The following is a 23,043-nucleotide window of genomic DNA, read 5'->3' as shown; positions in this document are numbered from 1 at the left end:
CAAGTCTACAGGGATTTTTCTTGGTGGCACTGCCTGACATCACACAGAGTTTATTAGTACAAAGGACATCCAGCACACAGGGAAAATGAGCAACTTTTACTGATTGACTTCAGTGAATATTCTACAGTTTGCACACTGATAATGAGCAATTGTGCAACATTAAGTCTGGCAGTCATCTGATAAATTTAGGATGTTTTTGTCGCCACCACCCAAAGGGTTGCAAAATAACTTTGCAACATCATGAGATCATTTACAGCTCTGCAAGAACATTTGTATCTGAATTACCAATGCATTCACCCATATTTTTCTGATTTAACTCAAATTTTCTTCCCATGGAATAATGAATATGTCAAGGTCTCTGTGTCCTCTGAGAAATAAAATTAAACTGGAAAAATGCACACAGTAATACAAAAGGAATCTAATATTTGAGGCAGTACTGACCTCTTCTATCGCTGTTGCAGACTCAGATTAGATTAGGCACAGAATAGGCCAATTACTCAAAGATGATCTACTGTATGAGGAAACTACTCTTTCTGGCTGAATCATCTTTATAGGGCAGTTGAATATCATGTGATACCTTTCCTTTAATTTACATTCAATATTGAAAAATATGTTTTTGAATAATGAAACAATTATAATTTTTGTCCATTTCATTGCACACTCTGGATTTTTACAATAGGACAACATTACTGAGCTACAAATAAATGCAGCCTAAGCTTCACTGTTATCACAACTGAGAATAATAGAAAGGTGCCCTATTTAGTCAGGAACGATTCGCATCCTATCAATATTTTACACTCTACTGCAGTTCTGTATTATTCGCATGCATACAGAAGAGATTTCCAGGAAAATATCTGTTAGATGAGACTTACAATTTTACAAGCCAAAAACCAGAATTAAAAACCCAAGACCCACCCTCGACCCTTCCCTCTTATTCAACACTGCTGTCAAACTTACAACTGACAAGCAACAGAGGAGGGATCCCTCTCCCACAACAAACAGACAATAGATGCAATAGATGTGTGTACAGAATAGCCAACATAGTAAAATTACAGTATTGACACTCAGTATGACCAAATTATAGATTGTAAACATAAAGCACAACTGTGACTCCTCCAACCAAAAATGCTCATCTTCTACTTTTTTTAACCTCTGAAAATAAGCATTATTATTCAGTATTCAATGAGATTTAGATGTTCAGAGTGTACTGTTTATATCAGTGATAATCACATTTGTTTACAGTAATTGCCTTGTGTCCTGTAATAAATAGTGTAATAAATTCCCGATGTTCAAAGACTATGGACATGCTACACATGAAGAATAATGGCTGCCTGTAGCAGTGCACTATAGCAATACGAGAGGTGGAGATGTGCATGTGTTTGAGAGAGGGTCATATCATGTCAGTTGGCATACAGTATATAATGCAATATTTGACCTATTGTATTTCAAAATGTGTCTAATTTCACAACTGAGTGGGTTCAGTCTGGAGTTAATTCTGTGCTGAAGCCATTCTGATCGTTTTAAACCATTAAATATTATCTCCATGAACTGTTATCTCTGTGGCCCAGAAGGACCACTGATATCTGTATTTCACACCACACACACACACACACACACACACACACACACACACACACACACACACACACAGTGAAAGAGGTAGAATAAAATCTTACAAATTCATGCATTTAGCACACACTGTGACATCTTCTTCACAACATACCCCAGTCAGGGTACAAATAAAAACAAATAAGACACCAGAAGAGAGGTGAGTGAGTTACAACACCAAACTGCACCATGTCACACACACTCTTAGCACTTAGCAGCCTTTGATGGAAAAGCTCCGAGTTCCATTTAGTGACAATACAACCCAGTATCGCGTGTAATACACCCGCTGGTCCATTGGGTTTGGCGTGTCAGTGTCACGTTTTGCCTTGTCGAGGCGTGAACATTACACCGGGTTGGAAAATAAGCCTTGTCTACAGTATCCCTCTCTATTTTGGTCACAGACTCAGTAGTGCCCCTCTGTGGTCTTCCAGGTGTACTGCAGGCCATCTCACCTGTATATGAAGGTACATTATACTGTAACTGTGACTGCAGCCTGGGCAAGGGGTTAGGATTTGGATTAACATAAAACGTATGTGCAATTTTGTTTGTTTGCAGTGTGAAGTACTGCTGCTCCTGCACCATAGGGTTGTCTCTGATATTCTGCTTATTTCTCCAAAATATATGCAATACTTCAATTCCTAGTTCATTATGTAAACATTCTTAATCTAATCAGAACACTTGATTTGGTTATAATTTAATCAAGTCACTGTACTTATCTAGTATCTGTGGTAGAAAGAATTATTAGACATACAGTTTTAGGCATGTATGAAAAAATGCTATAAACTAAGAATGCTTTCAAAAATGCAAATGTTAATAGTTTATTTTCATCAACTAACAAAATGCAGTGAATGAACAGAAGAGACATCTAAATCAAATCAATATTTGGTGTGACCACCCTTTGCCTTCAAGACAGCATCAATTCTTCTAGGTACACTTGCACACAGTTTTTGAAGGAACTCAGCAGGTAGTTTGTTCCAAACATCTTGGAGAACTAACCACAGATCTTCTGTGGATGTAGGCTTCCTCAAATCCTTCTGTCTCTTCATGTAATCCCAGACAGACTGGATGATGCTGAGATCAGGGCTCTGTGGGGGCCATGCCATCACTTCCAGGACTTCTTGTTCTTCTCTATGCTGAAGATAGTTCTTAATGACCTTGGCTGTATGTTTGGGGTCCTTGTCCTGCTGCAGAAAAAATTTGGGGCCAATCATACGCCTCCCTGATAGACAGAGGCCACTGAAGATATATTTAAGTTCATTTTACTTGAGAACCCAACAAGGAGGCAGAATAGTACAGAAAATGAAACGAAAAGCTCTCTAAAGCTGCTTTTTATAATAAATGTAATAAATCATGATACACAGTAGATGTTGTCAATTGTTATCTTGTCAGAGTCGATGACGTCTCCCCTATCTGGTCTGGGAGGGCATGTATGTCCTCAGGAACACACCATGCTTAGATAAGGACAAGCAATGGCTCCCATGTTATCTTGTTTAGAGTATTCAGTATAATATTATTCTATGCAAACAGTTTAATAATAACGAGGGAAAGTATGTATCATAATTTCCTTAACAATGATGGATAAGTATCTGCCTGTATTTCTCAGCATTGAGGACACCATTAATCCTGACCAAATCTCCAACCCCATTTGCAGAAATGCAGCCCCAAACTTGCAAGGAGCCTCCACCATGCTTCACTCATTATTGTACCACTCTCCAGCCCTTCAGCGAACAACCCGTCTTCTGCTACAGCCAAATATTTCAAATTTTGACTCATCAGTCCAGAGCACCTGCTGCCATTTTTCTGCACCCCAGTTCCTATGTTTTCGTGCATAGTTGAGTCGCTTGGCCTTGTTTCTATGTCGGAGGTATGTCTTTTTGGCTGCAACTCTTCCATGAAGGCCACTTCTGGCCAGACTTCTCTGGACAGTAGATGGGTTTATCTGGGTCCCACTGGTTTCTGCCAGTTCTGAGCTGATGGCACTGCTGGACATCTTCCGATTTCGAAGGGAAATAAGCTTCTCAACGTTCCCTGACTTTTTGCAAGTGTACCTAATAAGAATTGATGCTGGTTTGAAGGCAAAGAGTAGTAACACCAAATATTGATGTGATTTAGATGTTTTGTTGGTCGCTCACTTTGCATTTTGTAAATTGATAAAAATAAACAAATCATTTATAGTTTTGAAAGTATTCTTAGTTTACAGCATTTTTACCACACCTGCCTAAGACGTTTGCACAGTACTGTATGTGAATATCATTATAAGTGTATGATTTGTGCATGGTTTATAGTTCTTTTTTATGCTCTTTCAGATCCCCATTAGCTTCCACAACACCGGTTGCTTAAGCACTATTTTGAAAGCAGGGACCGGTTTTTCAAAACACTACACACTATTAGCACAACCACACACCCAATCAGCAGAAGACCTCAGACCCTTTGCAAAATGAAACCGTCTTATACACTAATTTATTAAAAACATATTTTGTTACCATAGACTTAATTTTGTATGGACCAGTTACACACTGCTGTTGCTAACCTAAAACACTTTTAGCAATTCTACCTCTCAGTGATTAGAGTACTGTAAATGAAGTACAGAGAAAGTGCAAATATACAATAAGTTCACAAAACACTACGACACTAAGACCAATGCTGCAGACTGAGGAAATAGAATTTATTTCTCTCCATATACCCAAATCAGTCAACATGGAAAATCCCAGTTTTCATGCTACTACAGTAGTGTGCATAACACTGTTAGCTCAGCAAACAACAGACAAACATAAAATACTGTATGCAGTACAGGTTACAATTACAGAAGAAAAAAAAAAAAAAGCTAGACATTATCATCTCTTCACCTAGCTGGATCTGGCCAGAGAATTTCATCAACATCACAGGCAATATCCTCATTGGCAAAACAACGTGGGAAGAACCATCTGGAATGTCAAATCCATCCCTGCACAGCTGCAAGTCAACCTGTTCACAGGCGTCCTCCATGGCCTGAATGAGGGGTACCTCTTCTACCACCTTCTCTTCCTCTGTGGAATCCCCCTTTCACCCTCCCTCTTCTTCTGACTCCTTTCATTTTGGTTGAAGGCAGGTGAACTTACCTGTTGCATTTTTATAGTGCCCAAACCTGAATGGTGTGTCTACAATTAAGCCGTCATGTGTTTACGCACCTGATGGCTGTGTTCACAGATCGGCTCATAGTTTGGGAATTTCAGTGCTCTGGAATTGTAAGGAAGTGACATCATGATATACTTCTGTGTCTAATGAATACAAGTGTGTTTAGTGTTTTGCAAATCACGGTGTATTTTTTTGCAAAAAGTGTGAAGCTGACATTGTGCTTACAGTGGTGCACATCTGAGCCAATGTTTTGCTCCTTGAGTGTAAGGTTTTGATAAATACTTTTGATTTCAGTGTGTGAGCAATTGTCAAAAACTAAGTTTTTGGTATGACTGTGTCTATGCAAGCTACAAAAATCTTATTGTTAATATTTTCATTATCACGAATAGACAGAGAACCACTGAAGTTAGATCAAAGTTTTGTTTGCTTGCAAGTAGGGTCAGTTTACAGCACTCACAGCGTAAGTACAGAAAGTGACTGACGTAAGCCTCAAAAACAGTAGCTTATTTATGTGTGAAATACAATCATAAAAGAATTTGATGTCGTCAATTGTCTATCTTGTCAGTTTATGTCCTTTCCTCTATCTGGTCAGACTCTATGGCGTCCCCTTCATCTGATTAGAGAGATGCATGTTCTGTCCTCGGGCCACAGTGAAGATAGCCAATGACTCCATGTTATCTTGTGGGGGCATGTAGTGTTATGGTTTCTAACTATGCAAATAGTTAAATTTAACAGAGAGAAGAATAGGATCACGATAATATTATTCTATGCAAACAGTTTAATAAATAACGAGGGAAAGTAGCCTATGTATCATAATTTCCCAACACTTATCTAATATCAGAATGGTGTTGTTATAAACTTCAACTGAAGCTCATCGAGTTGTTTTTATTCATCTTAAAGAGATGATCATGAAGATTGAGCTGGAGTAGGCTACAAGATTTCCACATCAGTATGCGTTTAGCATTTAATGGGTTCAGCCCTGCCGAAATAGTGACTGATTAATACCCTTTAGAGATTTACAGATATATTGTTGCTTTTTTTTGTTATTTATTTACTGTTCATAACAATGAAACAATAGCAAGTTATTAATACTACTAGCAAGTAACCAGGAAACCATAAGAGGAAGTGGTCAGAGATGTTGTGACTGGGCTGCATTCACTTCATGACTGGGCAGTGGCGGCGCCAGAGATGTTCTTTTGCTGGTGCTTTGGGGTTGCTGGACGTTTCAGTGAGGGTGCTCTGAAATTTTGAGTTTCCCTTGACACAAATAGCCTAACATTACACACACTCGCGCAGATGCCCACCCACCTCCGCCGCGGTTTACTAAGCGAGCAAACGAGAGAGACTGATTTAAAGTTGCCGATACAACAGCACCATAGAACTCTGATTAGCCCACCAAACATATTTCAAATACCAGCCAACAAGCCGGGTTCAAACAATCATTACTGCAGCTCTCATACTTTGCTCAGAAGAGTAGCCTAATGCAGCAGGCCAAATACACCACACATAGCCAAGCATACATAAAAACACACACGCATGTATCCTCACACAGTTTTCACACTTGCACGTATGGTCAAAATAATGTAGTCATATCTGTAGTGACTTAGGCTAATATATCTAAATAAGCCACGGAGGGCGAACACGTTTTCTGGGCTAAAAATAAACCGATGTCCAGTGCGCTGTATAGTCTAACTTTAGATTCGGTGATCCATTTATTCACATTTCTGTAAAACACATGTTTATTAGGCTACTGTAATGTTCTTCTACGAGGCAGGGAGAGTAAAGTTATTGCATGGACCCCTATCAGCTGACTCACCCACTGTGACCTGGCTGTGCGATCCCCTGGTCTAATGTCATTTACAGCAGGGTGATGTTAAGCATCCTCAGCAGCAGTCACAGCCGTGGTGGTCAGGTCATCTTCCTCCGGCCGCTTTTCTTCGTCCCGGTTGGTGACAGGTTCACCATATCTCTCAGAGTCATTTACAGGTTTTGATAAAGTCTCCACACCTTGACGTTTAGGGAGTAAAAAACGATCCATTGCTAGCGTTAGATTCACTTCTCTAATCCTAACGGCTCCAAATATTGAGCTCTTCTTCTTCTTTGTGAATACGTTACTGCGGAAGTAAGGTCAAAAGTTCAATGTGTGCTGCACCCTTTGGCCGAATACGATCACCTGTGTTTTTTAGGCTAAAAATAATCGGTTTGTTTTATTAATGTATTTATTCATTTTTCAAATACAAATATACTATTTACACATTAAGGATTTTTTATTTATTTATAAATCAACCACAGCAATTTCTTGGGGTTGCTAAGGGGGGGCTATGGCAAACCTAGGGATAGCTACAGCACCCCCTAGCCCCTCCCTGGCGCCGCCGCTGTGACTGGGTTGCATTTACTTCATGCAGAATTTATCAACGAACTGAATTTTAATTTCCTCACTTTGCCTACGGTAAATCTGTCACTTAAATGACATTTGAACGTAGCCTGTAGCTATCTATCAATGTTTCATCTTTAGTCACACAGCTTGGTGCCTATTATGATGAATTAGTTTATTAAATTTTTTTTTAACAAATGATTTTGGACCTAGGTCTATCATAACAGCAGAGTAGCTAATCTGGTGTAATTATCATTAATGACTTGTAATTAACAGTCAGGACGTCTCAGAGGGACGTGAGCTCAATTAATAACCGTGTCAGAAAGAGTCCCGTCTCCACCACGACTATACAGCAACACCTTCTCCATCAGTTTCTCTTTTATGCTGCCTTCATGAGCTATTGGAAATTTCGAAACATTGTTATAATGATGCAAACGACAACGCAGAGCAACTGCATGTATGACAGTAATGGGCACGCCAGCTGCCACACAACTGATTTAAATATCTGTACCCTCCTTCACACATCTTAATTTTCTATAGTTTATAATTAATAGGCTATTTTTTAACTCATTGGATTTGTTGACCTTTTGACCTCATGCACAGATAAATGATTACACATAGCTTTTGTTTCATACATCATACTCATAGTATTGTTGGTAGTATATAGTATTGTTGGTAGTATATTAGCTTCTATTAGTTAACTTCTGTACAGTCACACATTATATTGTCTTTAGCTATATTTGCCTTAAATAATTCTAATAATTAGAATGACTAAAGGCAAACTCAAAGAACCAGTGCTGAGGGTGGTTTGTAAATCCACTTTATCATGTCCAAACTATTGATATCAACACGAGCACACAGTATAAATTATTTGTAGTTATGCTTTAGCATAATGTTATTTTGATTAACATATGAAAGATCTATTAGTCAGGCTAATGTTAATGTCAACGGGCACATTTTTCCTCTTTGTCAACTACTTGGGTTGATAAAACGTCAGCCTGTTAATATTTCCAATTTAAAAGGAACCATGTGAAGTCTTTGGCCACCAGTAGCCCCTTGGAGCTACATTTTTACAAGGACACACATGCACGAGCACACAAGAGGCAACATTTACATCCGGCCATACACTACAGTCACATTAGCTACAAGAGACAGCGAAAAAGCGACAGGCTTCCATTCATTTTCAATGGGCCGTTTGCGACAAGTGATACGCTTGCCGCTGCCACAAGCAAGGCGGGGCCAAAACAGACATGAAGTCTATTTTATGCAAATGCTGAGCGATGCGACAAAGCGACTGGCAATCGGAGTGAAGGCAGCGTGAGGGCAGAGTAACGTATGTACGTCGGTTGCTCAGTCGAAGAAAATCATTCAAGATGGCGGAAATGCTTCAGGACATAATATTTCTGTGTGTGTGTGTGTGTGTGTGTGTGTGTGTGTGTGTGTGTGTGTGTGTGTGTGTGTGTGTGTGTGTGTGTGTGTGTGTGTGTGTGTGTGTGTGTATTAGATATACACACACACACACACACGTTTGGCATTTTATTTCATATATTTTGTTGCCCCTATCGAGAAATAAATACTTTTAAAATCCAAAAACATAATTCTTGTTACTTGACAATACCTCTGAAGTGACTTGTCGTGGTGCTTTGTCAGGTCAGCGGTTGTTGGTGGTGTAGTTACCCCAGAATATGGGACTGTGCGCGGATTACAGAGCACCGCGAGCTGCCGGTCGTGGTGGTTCAGTTACCCCTGAATAGGTGTGCACTGGGGAGAGGTAGCACCAGAGAGTTTACTTTTGCCAAGCGACCAGGAGTAGGCTAGGCACGCCCTGGAACGCCCATCAAGCGAGTGTGTGTCGCTGTCTTTTGTAGCTAATGTGACTGTAGGGATAGGCTTCACACTTTTCTGCAGAGCGACAGTTGGTAAAGGCAAAATGCCAACAAGTGTTGCAATGTGTCCACAAAGCAGCTAGGGAAGAAGAAGACTGCTAGCTAGTAAGTTTGTAAACAATGCACAATTTAAAATAGACTGTTTCATGACGACGAAAATGCACTAAACACACGGATGCACACACTGCGTTTTGGTGAGTAACACTAAATGTAAACAGTACTGTATGTAAACAGAACTGTTGTTTGTTGTTCTCAAGTTGGGTTCACTAGCTGTGTTCACAAAACAAGGTTTTTCCAGGGAGCACGTGAACGCAGCAGTCACTTCGTGTAGTGCAGGAGATGATTGCAGTCGCAGCTCGCTTTACTGTGCAGCCGCAGCGGAACACAGAAAATGTGTAGGAAGAGGGAAGCTGAATCTCTCTTGACATAGTGACTGGTCATGGCCAGTCGGTGGCGAGACGGTCCTCGCAGCCGTTCAGAAGACCCCGCCTGTGGCCTAAAAACGCAAATGCCCCGCCAACAAGAGCCGTCCGGAGAGACAGAGGACGCGGCGGAGCCTCTGCGGGAGCTGCCGCGATGGATGCGGCTTTACTTCTACGGCATGCACGGCGTAACTCTGGATGTCCTGCTTTCATCATTACAGGGGGCTTTAAATCACCCGGACCCCAAACTGGTGGGCTTTTCCTCTCCGTATCTTTGCATTATGCATTCACTGACCCACTTTGCACTGGAGAAGATCTACTCACAGAAGAGGTGTTTCCGAGGTCGGCCTGTGGTGTTTCATCTCGTTTTCTACCCGTCTGTGTACATCGGGCTGCAGATCCTGATGGGGAACATCAACATTTTGACCGAGCAGGTGAGGGTGGTATCTGGCACGCAGCTGGTTGTACACTACATCCTGGCTCTCTATTTTGCCCAGGTGTTTCACAGGGGGCTGTCAAGGTTGCAGTATCACCCCCCCTGCAACCCCGACCCCCCCGGGAAACCCGGCCCGGAGGACGGTGGTCATGATCGGGGGCCTCTTCACGTTCTCCCCGGCTATGTGCGTTTCTTGTTCTTTGGGATGCAGGGATTTCTGGACGAGGTGATTTTCACCTCCATTTTCAACCTTGTGGAGAAGTCTGACCGGACCCTCAGCGGCCACACGTCCCTGTGGTCTTTCCTGATGTACGGGAGCTGCAGCTTCGTGGTAGAAAGGCTCTACTTTTACCTGCACTTCAGCAGAGGCTGGGGGACGTGGCGGCGGCTCCCCATCTACATCTGCTTCATCTACACCTGGGAGTTCACCTGGGGTCTGGTCCTGAGGCAGTTTGGCGCCTGCTCCTGGGACTACTCCCATTATCCTCACAACTTCATGGGACTCATCACGCTCCTCTACTTGCCAGGCTGGGTGTGCCTCAGTCTGTACCAGGACTTACTGTCTAATGTGCTGCTGAGAATCAAGTGCACCAAAGACGTAAATGGTTTGAGTGGGGAGAATGGTGAGATCAATGGAGCACTGGAGTCTAAGAAAAAACGAGTTTAATTTTTCTTTTTGATGTTTTAACTTCAAGGGGAAGTGTGACTCACAGTAGACCAATGATGAAACAAGCAGACATGTTATTCTAATTAATACATTCAATTAAACTGATTTGATGGAGAGAAAAAAGAAAAAAGGCATAAAAGTTTATTTAGAACTGCAAGATGTAAAATTGTATAATGTGGGATCAGATTGGCCTTTCAACTCAAATCATAGTATAAATAGGTCTGTTGGTCAGCAATATGTTGCCATGATGACAACATATGTTGTGATGTTGAATATAGGATTTAACATTTTGTAAAGTTAATATTTTCAGAAAGTTTAGAGTCAGGTATTCAGAGTCTAGGCACTTGTTACCGGTATGCAGAGGAGACATTTTCCAGTTGATGATGATATTTCTGTGTCCAGTAATACACAACTGATGCTGAATTGTTCACCTAACCGGTTTAAAATTCAGTTAACCTACTGCCATTTCTATATATCTGATGTAAAATGTAGTTGTAATGTTAATATTTATAGTCTTCATGACACAAGTGTGAATATTATTTTTCTTTTCGTCATGATTGCAGTGGCAGACTTCTTGCCATCTTATACGTTACATGCATTGTGGCAGGTCTAGTTTGAGTTGCCTTGATTGTGTCATTTAAATATGCATTTGCATGCTTTAGCTGTAGTTCATGTCTGCATAGAAATACAAATAATCTGGAAGGTTTATAGATTAGATATGATATTCAAAGTCTGTATTTTCAAGACAAAGAAGACATGAAAACAACTGGACCCTAGTAACCCATTGTCCCATCTTCTTTTATGCAAGCAATCTGTTTTTAAATGTCCATCTCTTTTGTCAATGTTAATTTACATTTTGAAACAAACTCACTATGTTCACTCATCCTGTAAAAAAAAAAAAAAAAAAATCATCCCACCTGAAAATCTGTACTGTAGCTGAATGGATACGAGGAGCCAAGTTAGATTTTACTCTGTGAATCTTTTATGAACCAAACGTTACTTTGCTGGAGTGCCTTCCTGTGCACAGAGTCAACCAGACTCAAAACAAACCAGGCTCAGTGTTCAAAGGGCTCCTTTTTTATATTAGAAGCACAGCAGTGTTTTGCAGCAATGATTATTATAAAAAATATTTTAACCGTCAACACAAATGATGGTCTCTGTCAGTGAGGTTTGCATTCATTACTTTATCAGAACACTGGTTCCACAAAAATTATGCGCGCATTTAACTGATCAAATTTGCAGATTTCTATAACCAACACAAACAAAACATTATCAATTTAAATCCATCAATCAGATAAACTTAAACTAAATGTAGTAAAAACATATTGTAAATCCAGAAGGAGAGATGTTTTGTTAAATATTCCCCAAACAAACTCCAACTGTTTGTACTGTGAAGGGCATATTCTGATACATTTGCTTTACAGTTGTTTATGCCTTATTAACTAATCTAAGTACCTTGCACTGTGACTAAACAAATGGTGTTAAATCTTAGCAAACCTTTCTACTCTATACAAGTCACTTTGTTAGGCAAGTAAATATTTGGAGTTTGCAGAGCCAACAGTTGAAGCCATTTCATTCCCAGAGTAGCATCTTGCCTTAGTGCTAGAATCAACCTCATTATTTATGAAGCCACCCTGTAGTAATTTCTTTACAGTTAGAAAAACTTTAGTTCTAATCACAACTTTAAATTCTGATCATTTGTATTACCCTAATGAGTATATTCAGAATCTTTAGATAAGGTTGTGATTTGTTGGATGCAAAGCTTGAAAGAATTTGAAATCTGTTCTGCTAGATTTGGGTCTGTTTTGAGGGTTCAGTAATCCTAGTAACATATGGTACTTAAAAACAAGGCTAAAGTAATGATTATTCCCTTGTATGCTGTGGGAGCGACATTGAAACTCTTGCACATCAAAAACCATGTTTTCCACCTAGTCTGTGGGTGATTTATCAAGGAATCAAATTGTATTTTGTCTGCACATATTTAGAAGGGCAATTGGCACAAACATTATACTTTATCAACAAAAAGGTGTCAAAACTGATTTTAGAACCATGTCAGAACTGCTACATCTAGCACTGAACGTTTAAAGCGCTAGTTTGCCCAAACTGTGACTGGTGTGGGTTTTTTTGTCCAACTTGGCAGCTATAGACATTCCTAAAAATTTGCATTCACTGAACCACAGAGTGAATGCCAAATAATTGTTTAAAAAATAAATAAATAAAAAAAATAATCATAAATTTACTTTGTGCTCTGCTATTCACCAATTTTTGAAAAATGCTTTTAGAAACTTGACGGCATACTGGATGACTTAATTAAATATAAAAAAAATTTCCTGTGGTACTTGTGGAATTGCATTTCTTCATTCCTTTACTTACTAACATTGGCAAATACCATTTACACTATTATGAGCAATTATGTTTCACACTGTATCCCTGAAGCGGAGCAGACAAGCAAGCAACAATTCAGTTTCTCTCTTTTGTTTTGTTTGGTGCCCTGGGAGTTTTAGTTCTGTTAAAACATCCACAATCAAATTACAACAAATGAGGGCTGCAACCCATTTTCAGGCTGACTCATAACTGTCAACATATTTTGCATGGAACAAGCCTCAGCAAAAACTCAAAAACAAAGTCCAAAGACACAAACAACATGACAGGTGACGTTGGCATAAAGCCTGTAAGTTTGTTCCTAGAAAAGACATATCAGTTTCTGGCACACACAAAAGCTTTTGTTAGCTCTCGTTACAACTTTCTTGTTAAGATGTTGTAATAAATTAAACTAGCCAGGGAGGAAGCAGTATATATTACAACAAAAATCCCACACTTTAAACCTGTAACTGATGTCTGTCTCCTGAACTTGTAGGAATTCATTTCTGATGCTCAGTGTAGCATCACAAGTAGCCGAAAGTGGTTAAAACTAGGCTGCATAACCAAGAATGTATCACCCCATCTTATCCCTCTCTTTAATTCACCTTGGAGATCATTTTGACACAAGCAAACACATGAATCCAGACTCACCTCACACACTCCTCCAGAGGACACCATCAACACACTAATGACCCACAGTATCTGCTGACAACACCACAATGGGAATATGATACACCAACTCCTACATAAAGACCCATTAGCACTCTTATTCAGAAGTATATGAATGCTGTGTACAAACATGAAAACACGGTTTAATGCAGATGAAAACAGGAAGTGAGATGCAACAGTTTGACTGTTAATTAGCATCACCATTAGTCATCCCTCCACTAATACAACACCTGAAAAATTAACCTTGCCATGTAGGTTGACAACCACTAGCCTGTAAGGCTCCATTAATCTATATTTGTTATATTAAAATTTAAATGAATGGCTAATATGATTGATGTGAAAGAAGACACTATTAGTGACAAACACCGAGAAACTTAGCTATCGACTTTCTGCTCCTTTTAGCCTTTATAAGCTCTTTGTTTGGGTTTTACAGCACATTTACTATATACAGTATTTATGTATGTGTGTATTTATAACCCGGTTTCCAGTAGCAAAAAAAAGCTCAAATAAACACATTGTACACCACCTGCTTAATATCAAAGACAAAGCAAAGTTAGCTATTAGCTGGTCAACAGTCTGGCAAGCTAATCAGCCAGTTATTTCGCTTAAGGATTAGAGACCACAGAAGATTGAATATTACTACTTACATTTGCCCGGTGGCCAGAAACACGTTTCCAAATGAATGCTAATGTCGCTCCACGTCTGCTGAGTGTAATTAACTTAGGTAACTGCTTGCTAACAAGCTTAGGTAGCTAACAGGCCTGCCAAGGTGATAACGCTTTAGCTAGCTTCTTGTGGAGTTTGTCTGCCCTCTAGTGGCCTAAAACTCACAACCACACACCCACACAGGTGTGACTTATTTGATTAGACCTCCTCTCCGGTTGAAGGTGGGTGTAGCAAAGCTGGGAATTACAAAAGGGTGATGAATGCCCAACCTATGGTCAATTGCCAAAGAATTTTTTTTAAGACCATTAATTCAGATTTTCATGCCTTTTGCAATCAAATAAATTTTGATTTGTCTTTTTCCCTGATGGTTTAACTAATACCTCGAACAATTATTCCCATGCCATACAGTTCTTATTCAATGGAAACGTTCTTCACTGCTCCAGTAAATAGTACTGTCCTTAGATACAACCTAGCAATAGCATCTTAATTAGTAACACCTGTGCTTTTCCTACCATGCCAACAAAGTTAAAAATAGCCCATCAAGCACAGTCTGTACATGAGTGCTGAGAGGAGCTCTAATCAAGCAATATAAGTGTAAACACCTGTGTGGATCATCAAAGAATGAGAAAACTAATTCAATTAAGTAAACAAAGCATTAAGTAAATGACACATGTAGACAGAATTTTTAATAGAACTCTCGTCCTATTTTCTGTGAATTGTCACAGGCAAATTCAACACAAAACCAACAACACTCATGCCTCCCCGTCTCTCTTCATTTATTTACATATACAGTCAAATCATATACAAATACCCAGTGGGAATACTTAATATAGCACAGTATTTGTAAGTTTCAATTTTAGATTAGGCAAACCCTTGTTCTTTGGCAAGACTATGGAGCATGTTACATTCTATCAGTGGTCATAGTGTGGACACATTATAGAGATGAGGTGATGCTTCCTGAGCCCTTTTTATATTGCAGATGAAGTGTCCAGCACTGGATTGAGGCATAACTAGGTAGTTTCCAGGTCTGAATATACAGTACTGGTCTAATCTAAATGGTGTGCTTCCTGGAAAAAAAAAAAAAAAAAAAGGAAAAATGTGACCAAACATTTTGATTACAAGCTAAACTTTGAAGTTCTTTTTAAGATTGTCCTTACTAATACTGGTTTGTTGTGTGTCTTCCAACATGGCTTTATTTAGAGTGTGAAACTTTTGGTACAGCCCTTGCTTCACACTAAATATCAGGGCCTTGGCTAGCTCTCCGTATGTCCTGGGAGTGCAGATCAGTCCTTTGTAGCATTGACAGGTAAACCTCCTGCTCAAAGCCTTTAGGTCTGTGAGGGTGGGTCTCCCTAAGACAAGGTAGCGCTTCTGAACATGCAGGATCCTGAAATTCTCCGGGTTCAGATGGAGGTAGTGACTGGAGTTGTAGTTTTTTCGGACACAGCGGCCATTCCCTCGACACAGGAAGTTGCTGCAGAGCTGGGCGGCTGCGGTGACATTGGTGATGTAAGGGTTGAGGGTGGTGGAGAGGTAGGATGAGAGGGCTGCACAAGACGTCTGGGGAGCAAAGGAAAGACAGTGGAAGCAGGAGCAGAAAGGGCAAGAGAAAAGTTTTCAAAAGTAAATATAGACTCTGTATACAATTGTCTGAAACAGAACATTACAGCAAGTTAACAGCCCTGAAATATGTTGATATGCCTGCGTATGATTAAAGGGATAGTTTGACATTTTAAGAAATACTCTTATTGGCTTTCTTGCTAATGCGTTAGATAAGAAGATCAATACCACTCTCATATCTTGTGCAACATGAAACTGAAGCCAGGAGACGATTAGCTTAGCTTAGCATAAAGACTGGACGCAGGGAAACACCTAGCCCATAAAAAAACCTAATGCACTGAATAATACGCACAGCTGTAAGAATAAGTGAGGTATCTTTCACAAGACACACAAGACTATCATCAAGATAATCCTGGCCTCCCCTGCCATGGATTAACTAATACTGTTACACTAGCAACCAACGTAATCCATCAGCACCTGAGTCGCTGAGGTATTGTCAGTCAGTCACAGAGATACGGTACACAGACTCCTACATCATCTAATTGAACACATTGTCTCTGGTCTGACTAGCTGCCATCAGTACACTGTCATGTCTTTCAGCAGTCCAGTGGAGGTCTGCGGGGTGATGTTACCTGGTCATCATAGTCAGCGCTGGCCCCCCACAGTACAGCGCCAGACACTCCCACTGCTGCACTCTCCCCAATGGTGCTGACCAAGTCTCCCTGGACACAAATGGTTAAATATGTTCATTATTGCCTTTGTGTAGATACACCAAAACAATCACGTACGCACGCACGGAGCACGTACTTTTACAATGTCATTATTTCCCTAGAATCTCCTTGTACGAGGTGAGAAGAAAATATAAGGCTTACACACTCAGGTGAGGGTGACCACTTGAGCAGGGTGTTGTTACACCAAGCAACCCAACTCCTCTTAAAAGTGGACGTCAGGCTGGGAACACCTCACTGCTGGGATGAGGAAGTAACCTAAGATGTATCTATTCTAGTGAAGTGTGTGGTCGCTAACTAATGAGCAGTTTTAAAAATGTAATCCGTTAGAATAGTGGATTTAATTACGGATTTATGTTTAGTAAGTAGTTGTCATTATAATACATGTCTCCCAATGACATATCATGCTTCATAGCGATACATAATACATCTGAGAATTCAGCATGTGTCAACAAATCAACATTTACAGTGAATGACTCTCATTTACCTGGCTGAGGAAACGTCTGTTCTGGTCAACAAAGACAGGTCGCATGTAAGCAAACACGGGTGCAGTGCCACTCCTTCTTGGCAGGGCAGATACTCTCAAAGCTTCCTTGATACGGTTTCTCACCATCATGGCAGCTCTGGGATTGTCTGCCAGAAAAACCTGAAACCGTGCAATGATGCAGAAAAAAAAGTGGAATTAAAATTTTGGAAATGAGAATATGGATACATAAAAAGTAAATATTGCCCACAATCTAACCAACCTGCAGGTAGACAGAGGGGTAGAGGGCAGTGCTGGACTCCCACAGCCAGAGCAGCTCATCATTCTGCCTCCTCACCTCGTTGGAGCATCGGCCTGTGTAGTCTAGCTTTTCCCAGCCATAATTGTAGCAGTTAGGAAACAGGTAGAAGCCCCAGAGATAGTTGGGTCTCATAGCTCTGCCCATTGCCAACATACCTGACATGAAACTCTTAGCTGCTACCTAAAATGAAAGGAAAGAAGAATAGAATGGAATAATCAATATTTAATAGCTATTCAGGACTATATCATTTGTTTTATTAAAATTGAAAAAGTTAGCTCTGACTTGGAATTGTTGTTTTGCTTTCTCTGTGGCCTGCTGCACTGTGAGGGAGCGGTTTGTCTGCATAAGGTGGGCCACAGATAAAGTCTGGTAGATTCTCTTAGGCCCCCAGTTTCTGTCCCATAGGGGGCGCCATTCCTCCCAGTCTATCACAGCCAAGCCTCGGCTTGTCCTGGAGGGAAGACAGGAGGATGCAGAAGTAGGTCAAAGTTCAACATCAAATGTGTCAAACAATAAAGGGTGACATTTTTAAAATTTTAGGTATGCTCACTTGGATGGGATGTAATAGTTAATATCTGCTCTGGCCTTGTTAATACTGGCTTTCAGGTTACCTCTCTGAGGGATGCCACCATTGAACTGTTTCCTACTAGTGAGGTCTACATGTGGGTAAAGACCCAATCGGTCTGTGTAAAACAGAGACAGAAACTGGCCTGGGACCTGCGGCAGAAACAGGACGAAGTGAATCAACTTGTGAAGTACAAGATGACATTTTCAAGAACAGCAGCTATATGAAAGAGGCCTCTTTACATAGAAAGTACCTGTAAATATTCATACATTGTCCTGTGTTGACATCATGTAGACCCAGAATCCATTTTGTTTGCATCCATGTAGCAACTTGTTCAAAAGCCAATCCAATTTTAGAAAACGAAAATTACCAGAAATGTCCTTCCATAATAACTTTATGTAAAGTAAATGAGCTTGTAATTTGAAAAAAAGCATGTGTTTTGCAACCATGGATTTGAATGTAAATAAAAAAATAGTTTTAGTTTAACTCAATACGTGTTTAACATTCAGATACATTTCCCCTTACCTTAGCAGGTGTGGCCACTCCTTTAAAGGGTGAGCTGTCTAGTGTGATGTTGAACCTGTTGCACACCAGATCAGGAATGTTCCAACTAACAATGAAAGGCTGGTGCTCAAACATTGGATCTGTAGTGTGGGGGAGGGAGGGAGGCGGAAGTGGCACTGGCTGACGAGAGGCTGCTTCTGGAGGAGATGTCGTGGTTTCGGGGAGAGGGATGGGTGAAGTCTTGGCAAAGGGAGGCGGCGAAGTTTCAGACGTCAAAGGCAAGAACGCTGTGGAGAGGGATGATGTCGAAACAGGAGAGGGAAGCTCGGGTGAAGCGGTTTGAGGTAGAGGGGAAGATGACAACATTTTTGGAGGTGAAGTTGAGTTGGAGGGAGGATATTGTTTAGAAGTGTGAAGAGGATGCTTTTCAGAAGACACAGGAGTCCTTTTGGACAAATTACATTTTTGTTTTTTGTGCAGAGGTGGTCCTATAGTTTTGAGGGGTGAGGTCAGACGTTTACAGGGGTGAGGTAGCAAGTAGGCTGAGGGTGAGGATATGAGAAGGCATCTGGGGGATGTTTGGACGGAGGGTGACATTGTAGACGTAGCTGACGTAGATTTTGAGTGAGTTGTGGTATAGGCTTCTGACGAAGACGTTGGGCTGATGGTGGAGGTGAATGATTTTAGGATTGCAGGAGTGGTAAAAGGAGTGGTTGATATGTTTGTGTCACCAAGAGGAGGGGTAAAGGATTTTGGTGTTGTCAGGACACATAATGAAAGAGCAGGCCAGACAGAGATGGTGAGAGCAGGGAGGATAGAGGTGGGCAGAAGGGGAAAGATCGATGGGGTGAGCGAGAGAAGCAGCAGCACACAGCTTCTGCTCTTCTGTGTGACTGAAACCATCCTTTCCTCTGGCTGAAGAAAAGCTGAAGAAAATCAAACAGCACCAATCAAACTCTATTTTACAGTTTATGCTAATGATTTGTATATTGATAGCCAATGTTGCTATAAAAAGGCCAGATAATGCTCCATTTTTTAAGGCACACTGTTGAATATGTTTAGTAAATGCAAAAAAGGCCTAGATCAAGCTAATGCCCCAAAATGTGTTGTTTCCACTTGTTTTATCAGCTAGTATATTGTTATTTTATATGTTCATTTAAATTGAATGCACAACCTAATACCAAAATATTCAAAGTCCTTTTCTCTTTAATCTGCTGCAGCTATCAACTCTGACCTGAAATCTGATACAAATCATGAGTTTTCTCCCCATAATCCAATCAAATCAAATCCAATCTGCCATATCTAGCACGATTTCACCTCCCGAACATAAACCACACATCCCTCCTATCTAAACAATCCTAAATCAAGACAAGGCCACCTAGGGCTGCACGATATTTTGTTTCATCGTCTACATCGTCTGATAGAAAAGTACACTTTCACCGTTCTCCTTTTACATGATCTTTTACACGACCCTTCCCCTTTAAGACAGGTAGCCATGTGGGCAGCGTGTGTATGTGACGTAACGTTAATTCCGACGGGGACCTTTTTCACAGCAGACAGCGGAAATTGATAATCTTAAAGATGGCTTAATTCCATCAAGTGTCCCAGTGAGCTGTTTCAGTGAGTCAGCAAGAACAATACCAGGACCTCTCCTAAGTGGAATGCAACCATCAGTAATGGTTTTGAATACACCTGTGCTCGTCCTACTAGGACATGTCAACATGTCTGCCATGAAAAAGGTCTGTAGAAAAGTACCGTAAGCGGCAGCTGCTGCTGACACAATGATGTTTTTCCGTGGGTCGTGAAGCTACAGTAGGCTAGTCAGTGTTTTATGTTCGCTGCAAAGACGAAATGAATCACCTGATTAAAGCAACGTTATCACGACGTCTCCCGGCCATTTTTTTCCCACCGGATAAAGCTTCTACCAGCCAGGCTAAAGCTAGTTAGCCTGAAGAAAAAGTCCCAACTAACGTTACGGTTTGGAGCCACGACGTTGGAAACGTAACACTAATCTGCAACAGCAGTCTGTTTCTGATATAACGTAATTTATACTGATTTAAGTGCTCTTGGATACACAGTTTGTTGCTAGTATGTGACATGCAGGTGTGCATGCACAGCCAACCAATCATTAATGTTCATCAATTTATCTAACAAACAAGCAGGCCCCGCTAGTCGACCACAACCTGACATTTAGAGGAAGCAACATGCATGCATTATTAGGCTACTATCATTCACTTTAGCCTGGATTGATAGTATTATATATAATGGTGTCATTGTCATGTCAGTCAACCAGTGTATTTAACCATTTAATTTCCCTCTCCAAAATCACTTCAGAAGAGTAGGCCTGGTCAGTCCCTCCAGAAAAATTATGCGATCGCATAATTCAATGCATAATCGGTCAAAGTCCGCATATTGATGCCGGGGCCGCATTTTTTTCAAATACGCTGCACTTTTGCCGCATAAATTGCCGATTTCTGCGCAAAATATGCAGGGCTTGCATGATTTCATAATCCCCACATTTTCGTTGCAAAAAAGTCACATATATCTTAGCAGAAAGTTGAAAAATGTTGCGTTGACAGTTTACTTCACACAAGAGCAGCCATTTCCCCCTGTTGCCATGGGACGCGGTATGTAGCGTACGTGCCACACGTGAACACACACACACACACACGGTGAAACCATGATGGAAACCGCGCAAGTTTTGCAAGAAGTTCCCACAATTTTATCACATAAAATTGCATAAATATCCCGCATATTCCATCGCATTTTTTAAGAAAATGTGCAGCATAATCTAGGATTTCTGCCCGCAACAATCACAAAAAAACTCATTTTTCTGGAAGGACTTATTTTCTATGAAGATGCACTGCCCTACAAAATCACCCCAGTAGTCGAGAATAATTTATTATTTCCAGATAGAGCTATTTATGTCAGCTTGTAAAAATGTGTATATCGCATGAAAAAAAATAGTGCAATGTCAGTTTTTTCCATTATCGTGCAGGCCTAACCTTGACAATAATAAGTGACAAAACACACTAACTCAAAACTAACTCACAGATAATGTAAAAAGACACAATACCTGGACATGCCTTCAGTGAAACCGTCTCACCATAAGCTGTGTTGACTGGAGCACAGAGAGTGAGAGTATCCTCACAAAAACAAATGGACACTGTCTGATATATGTAGGGGAGGGGAAGCCTGGTGGGCAGAGGATTCACTCTGCTCTCTGTTGTTTGTCTCAGAAAAACCTCTTGTTTTGATCGCACCATGCCAAGTTTGACTTGGAGAGGAGGAAGGCACATCTGGGTGTGAGGTTATGGAGCGTTTACTGTCCTCATAGTTATCGCACTGAGTAGGGTATCACTATGGGGCTTAGATTGTTATTGCACTGGTGTTGACGCAAGTGCTTGTCACCTGGGATGGGATGAATACATAATTACAACCATAGAGGCCTTGAAAGCAAATGGGATTACTCCATACACTGACATTCATCACTCAGTATTACATGCATAGTTGATCCTCAGATCCAATCTCTTTGTTTGGACTTAAAACAGTTTGTACAGTAATAGCACTGAATGTGATTTTGTGAGAGTGGAACATTAAAAAAAATGTTCAGGATAGTTAGACAACATGACAGGTTGGCCTGTTGTCATTTCATTTACTTGTTTGTTTATTTGACAGGGACAGTGCTCAATAATCAACAGAAAAATAACTGCCAGCCAGAGTTAGATCAACAGGCAAATTTTCATGGTTAGAAAAAGAATTGCATAATATGTAACATGCTATCAATCAGCAGCCAAAATCTTTACATTCTCCCCCCTAAAGTTAGGAGACAGGAAACTTTGACACCTAGGTGGCACCAGAGGAGTTGTATACTGATAATATCAGCACTTCTCTTTTCTATGATGAATGTAAGTGTTTAAAAAAAAAAAGTTTACAGGAAAAAAATAACAAAAACATAACTAATAATAGCACATTTCACCTGCATGTTACAAGTGATTGCACATTGTCTGGGATTTATGACATTGGACTGTTTACTCTGTATGTGTTTATGTGTCTGGTCAGGGACAGGTAACACCAAATGGTGGTGGTTATTTCACAAGCTCGTAACACAGTGTGAACAACAGTAGCTGTTTTTAGGAGGGTGGTGTGTGTACCTGCGTGTTTCTGTTAAGATAATAATACAAGTAAACTTTAATAAAGTAAACAAGATTATGTCAAAAATTTAAAAGTAGGCCTAGTTGTCATGACTACAGTATGACAAGATCAAACATTTTCAGTGTTACATAGCGACTCATAGTGTAAGGTTTGGTAACAAAGACTTGAGACCATGGATTAAGCACATTGGAAAAAAACTAAAATGTTTTATGTGATGAATAAAATAAGTATATTCTTACCCTGTCTATCTTTCTCTGTCATCCTTATCATGATGCACCCTGCAGGCAGCTGCTAGCTCAAATCTCAAGTTGATCAGGGTTTTTTTTTGTTTCTTTTTACACACACAAAGAAAACAGACCCATGCTATTTACTTATTCCTAGGCTTGAATAGCTGGTTAGTGTCAACAGTGTATGCCAGCACACAGTTTTAAAGGAAGTCCTAACTAAGTAAATTTCTACTGCTTTGCATAGCTGCATGAGCCGTGTTGTTCTCTTCCCAAACCATGACATTGCAACCTCCATTGTTAGGACGGAAAACACACT

At 40.4% G+C, this 23,043-nt stretch overlaps 2 protein-coding genes across 8 annotated transcripts; one reads left to right on the top strand and one right to left on the bottom strand.

Moving 5' to 3' along the window:
- The first annotated feature begins 9,017 nt into the window (after nucleotides 1-9,017).
- LOC120553439 (transmembrane protein 229A) lies at nucleotides 9,018-11,670 on the top strand. The gene has a single exon (XM_039791825.1). It carries the CDS (start codon nucleotides 9,422-9,424, stop codon nucleotides 10,505-10,507), a length of 1,086 nt encoding a protein of 361 aa, XP_039647759.1. The 5' UTR covers nucleotides 9,018-9,421; the 3' UTR covers nucleotides 10,508-11,670.
- Nucleotides 11,671-14,964: 3,294 nt separating this feature from the next.
- On the bottom strand, nucleotides 14,965-22,832 carry LOC120553353 (hyaluronidase PH-20-like). 7 transcript variants are annotated; one of them, XM_039791688.1, is made up of 9 exons: nucleotides 22,740-22,827; nucleotides 21,422-21,756; nucleotides 18,367-18,632; nucleotides 17,827-17,993; nucleotides 17,559-17,727; nucleotides 17,238-17,456; nucleotides 16,979-17,137; nucleotides 16,396-16,485; nucleotides 14,965-15,763 (listed from the first exon to the last, which is right to left on the bottom strand). In XM_039791688.1, exons 2-9 carry the CDS (start codon nucleotides 21,642-21,644, stop codon nucleotides 15,326-15,328), a joined length of 1,731 nt encoding a protein of 576 aa, XP_039647622.1. In that variant the 5' UTR covers nucleotides 21,645-21,756; nucleotides 22,740-22,827; the 3' UTR covers nucleotides 14,965-15,325. The 7 variants fall into 7 exon arrangements, with proteins under 7 accessions (XP_039647622.1, XP_039647617.1, XP_039647620.1 ...); XM_039791683.1 differs by having other exon boundaries at nucleotides 18,367-19,271; nucleotides 22,740-22,821; XM_039791686.1 differs by lacking the exon at nucleotides 21,422-21,756 and having other exon boundaries at nucleotides 18,367-19,271; nucleotides 22,740-22,832.
- Nucleotides 22,833-23,043: the final 211 nt, after the last annotated feature.

Source organism: Perca fluviatilis, chromosome 23, assembly GCF_010015445.1.
Source record: "Perca fluviatilis chromosome 23, GENO_Pfluv_1.0, whole genome shotgun sequence".
Lineage (NCBI taxonomy): Eukaryota > Metazoa > Chordata > Actinopteri > Perciformes > Percidae > Perca > Perca fluviatilis.
Note: the sequence above shows the minus strand (reverse complement) of the source record. Positions and strands in the feature narration are given on the sequence as shown.

Excerpts from the sequence above, each read along its gene's own strand:
- LOC120553353 (XM_039791683.1), bottom strand. The coding sequence starts at position 21,644 with ATGTGCCTTCCTCCTCTCCAAGTCAAACTTGGCATGGTGCGATCAAAA. Across the intron at positions 17,457-17,558 it reads AAGCAAAACAACAATTCCAA|GTAGCAGCTAAGAGTTTCAT; the intron begins GTCAGAGCTAAC and ends CTTTCATTTTAG. Across the intron at positions 15,764-16,395 it reads GCGCTGACTATGATGACCAG|ACGTCTTGTGCAGCCCTCTC; the intron begins GTAACATCACCC and ends TTTGCTCCCCAG.
- LOC120553439 (XM_039791825.1), top strand. The coding sequence starts at position 9,422 with ATGGCCAGTCGGTGGCGAGACGGTCCTCGCAGCCGTTCAGAAGACCCC.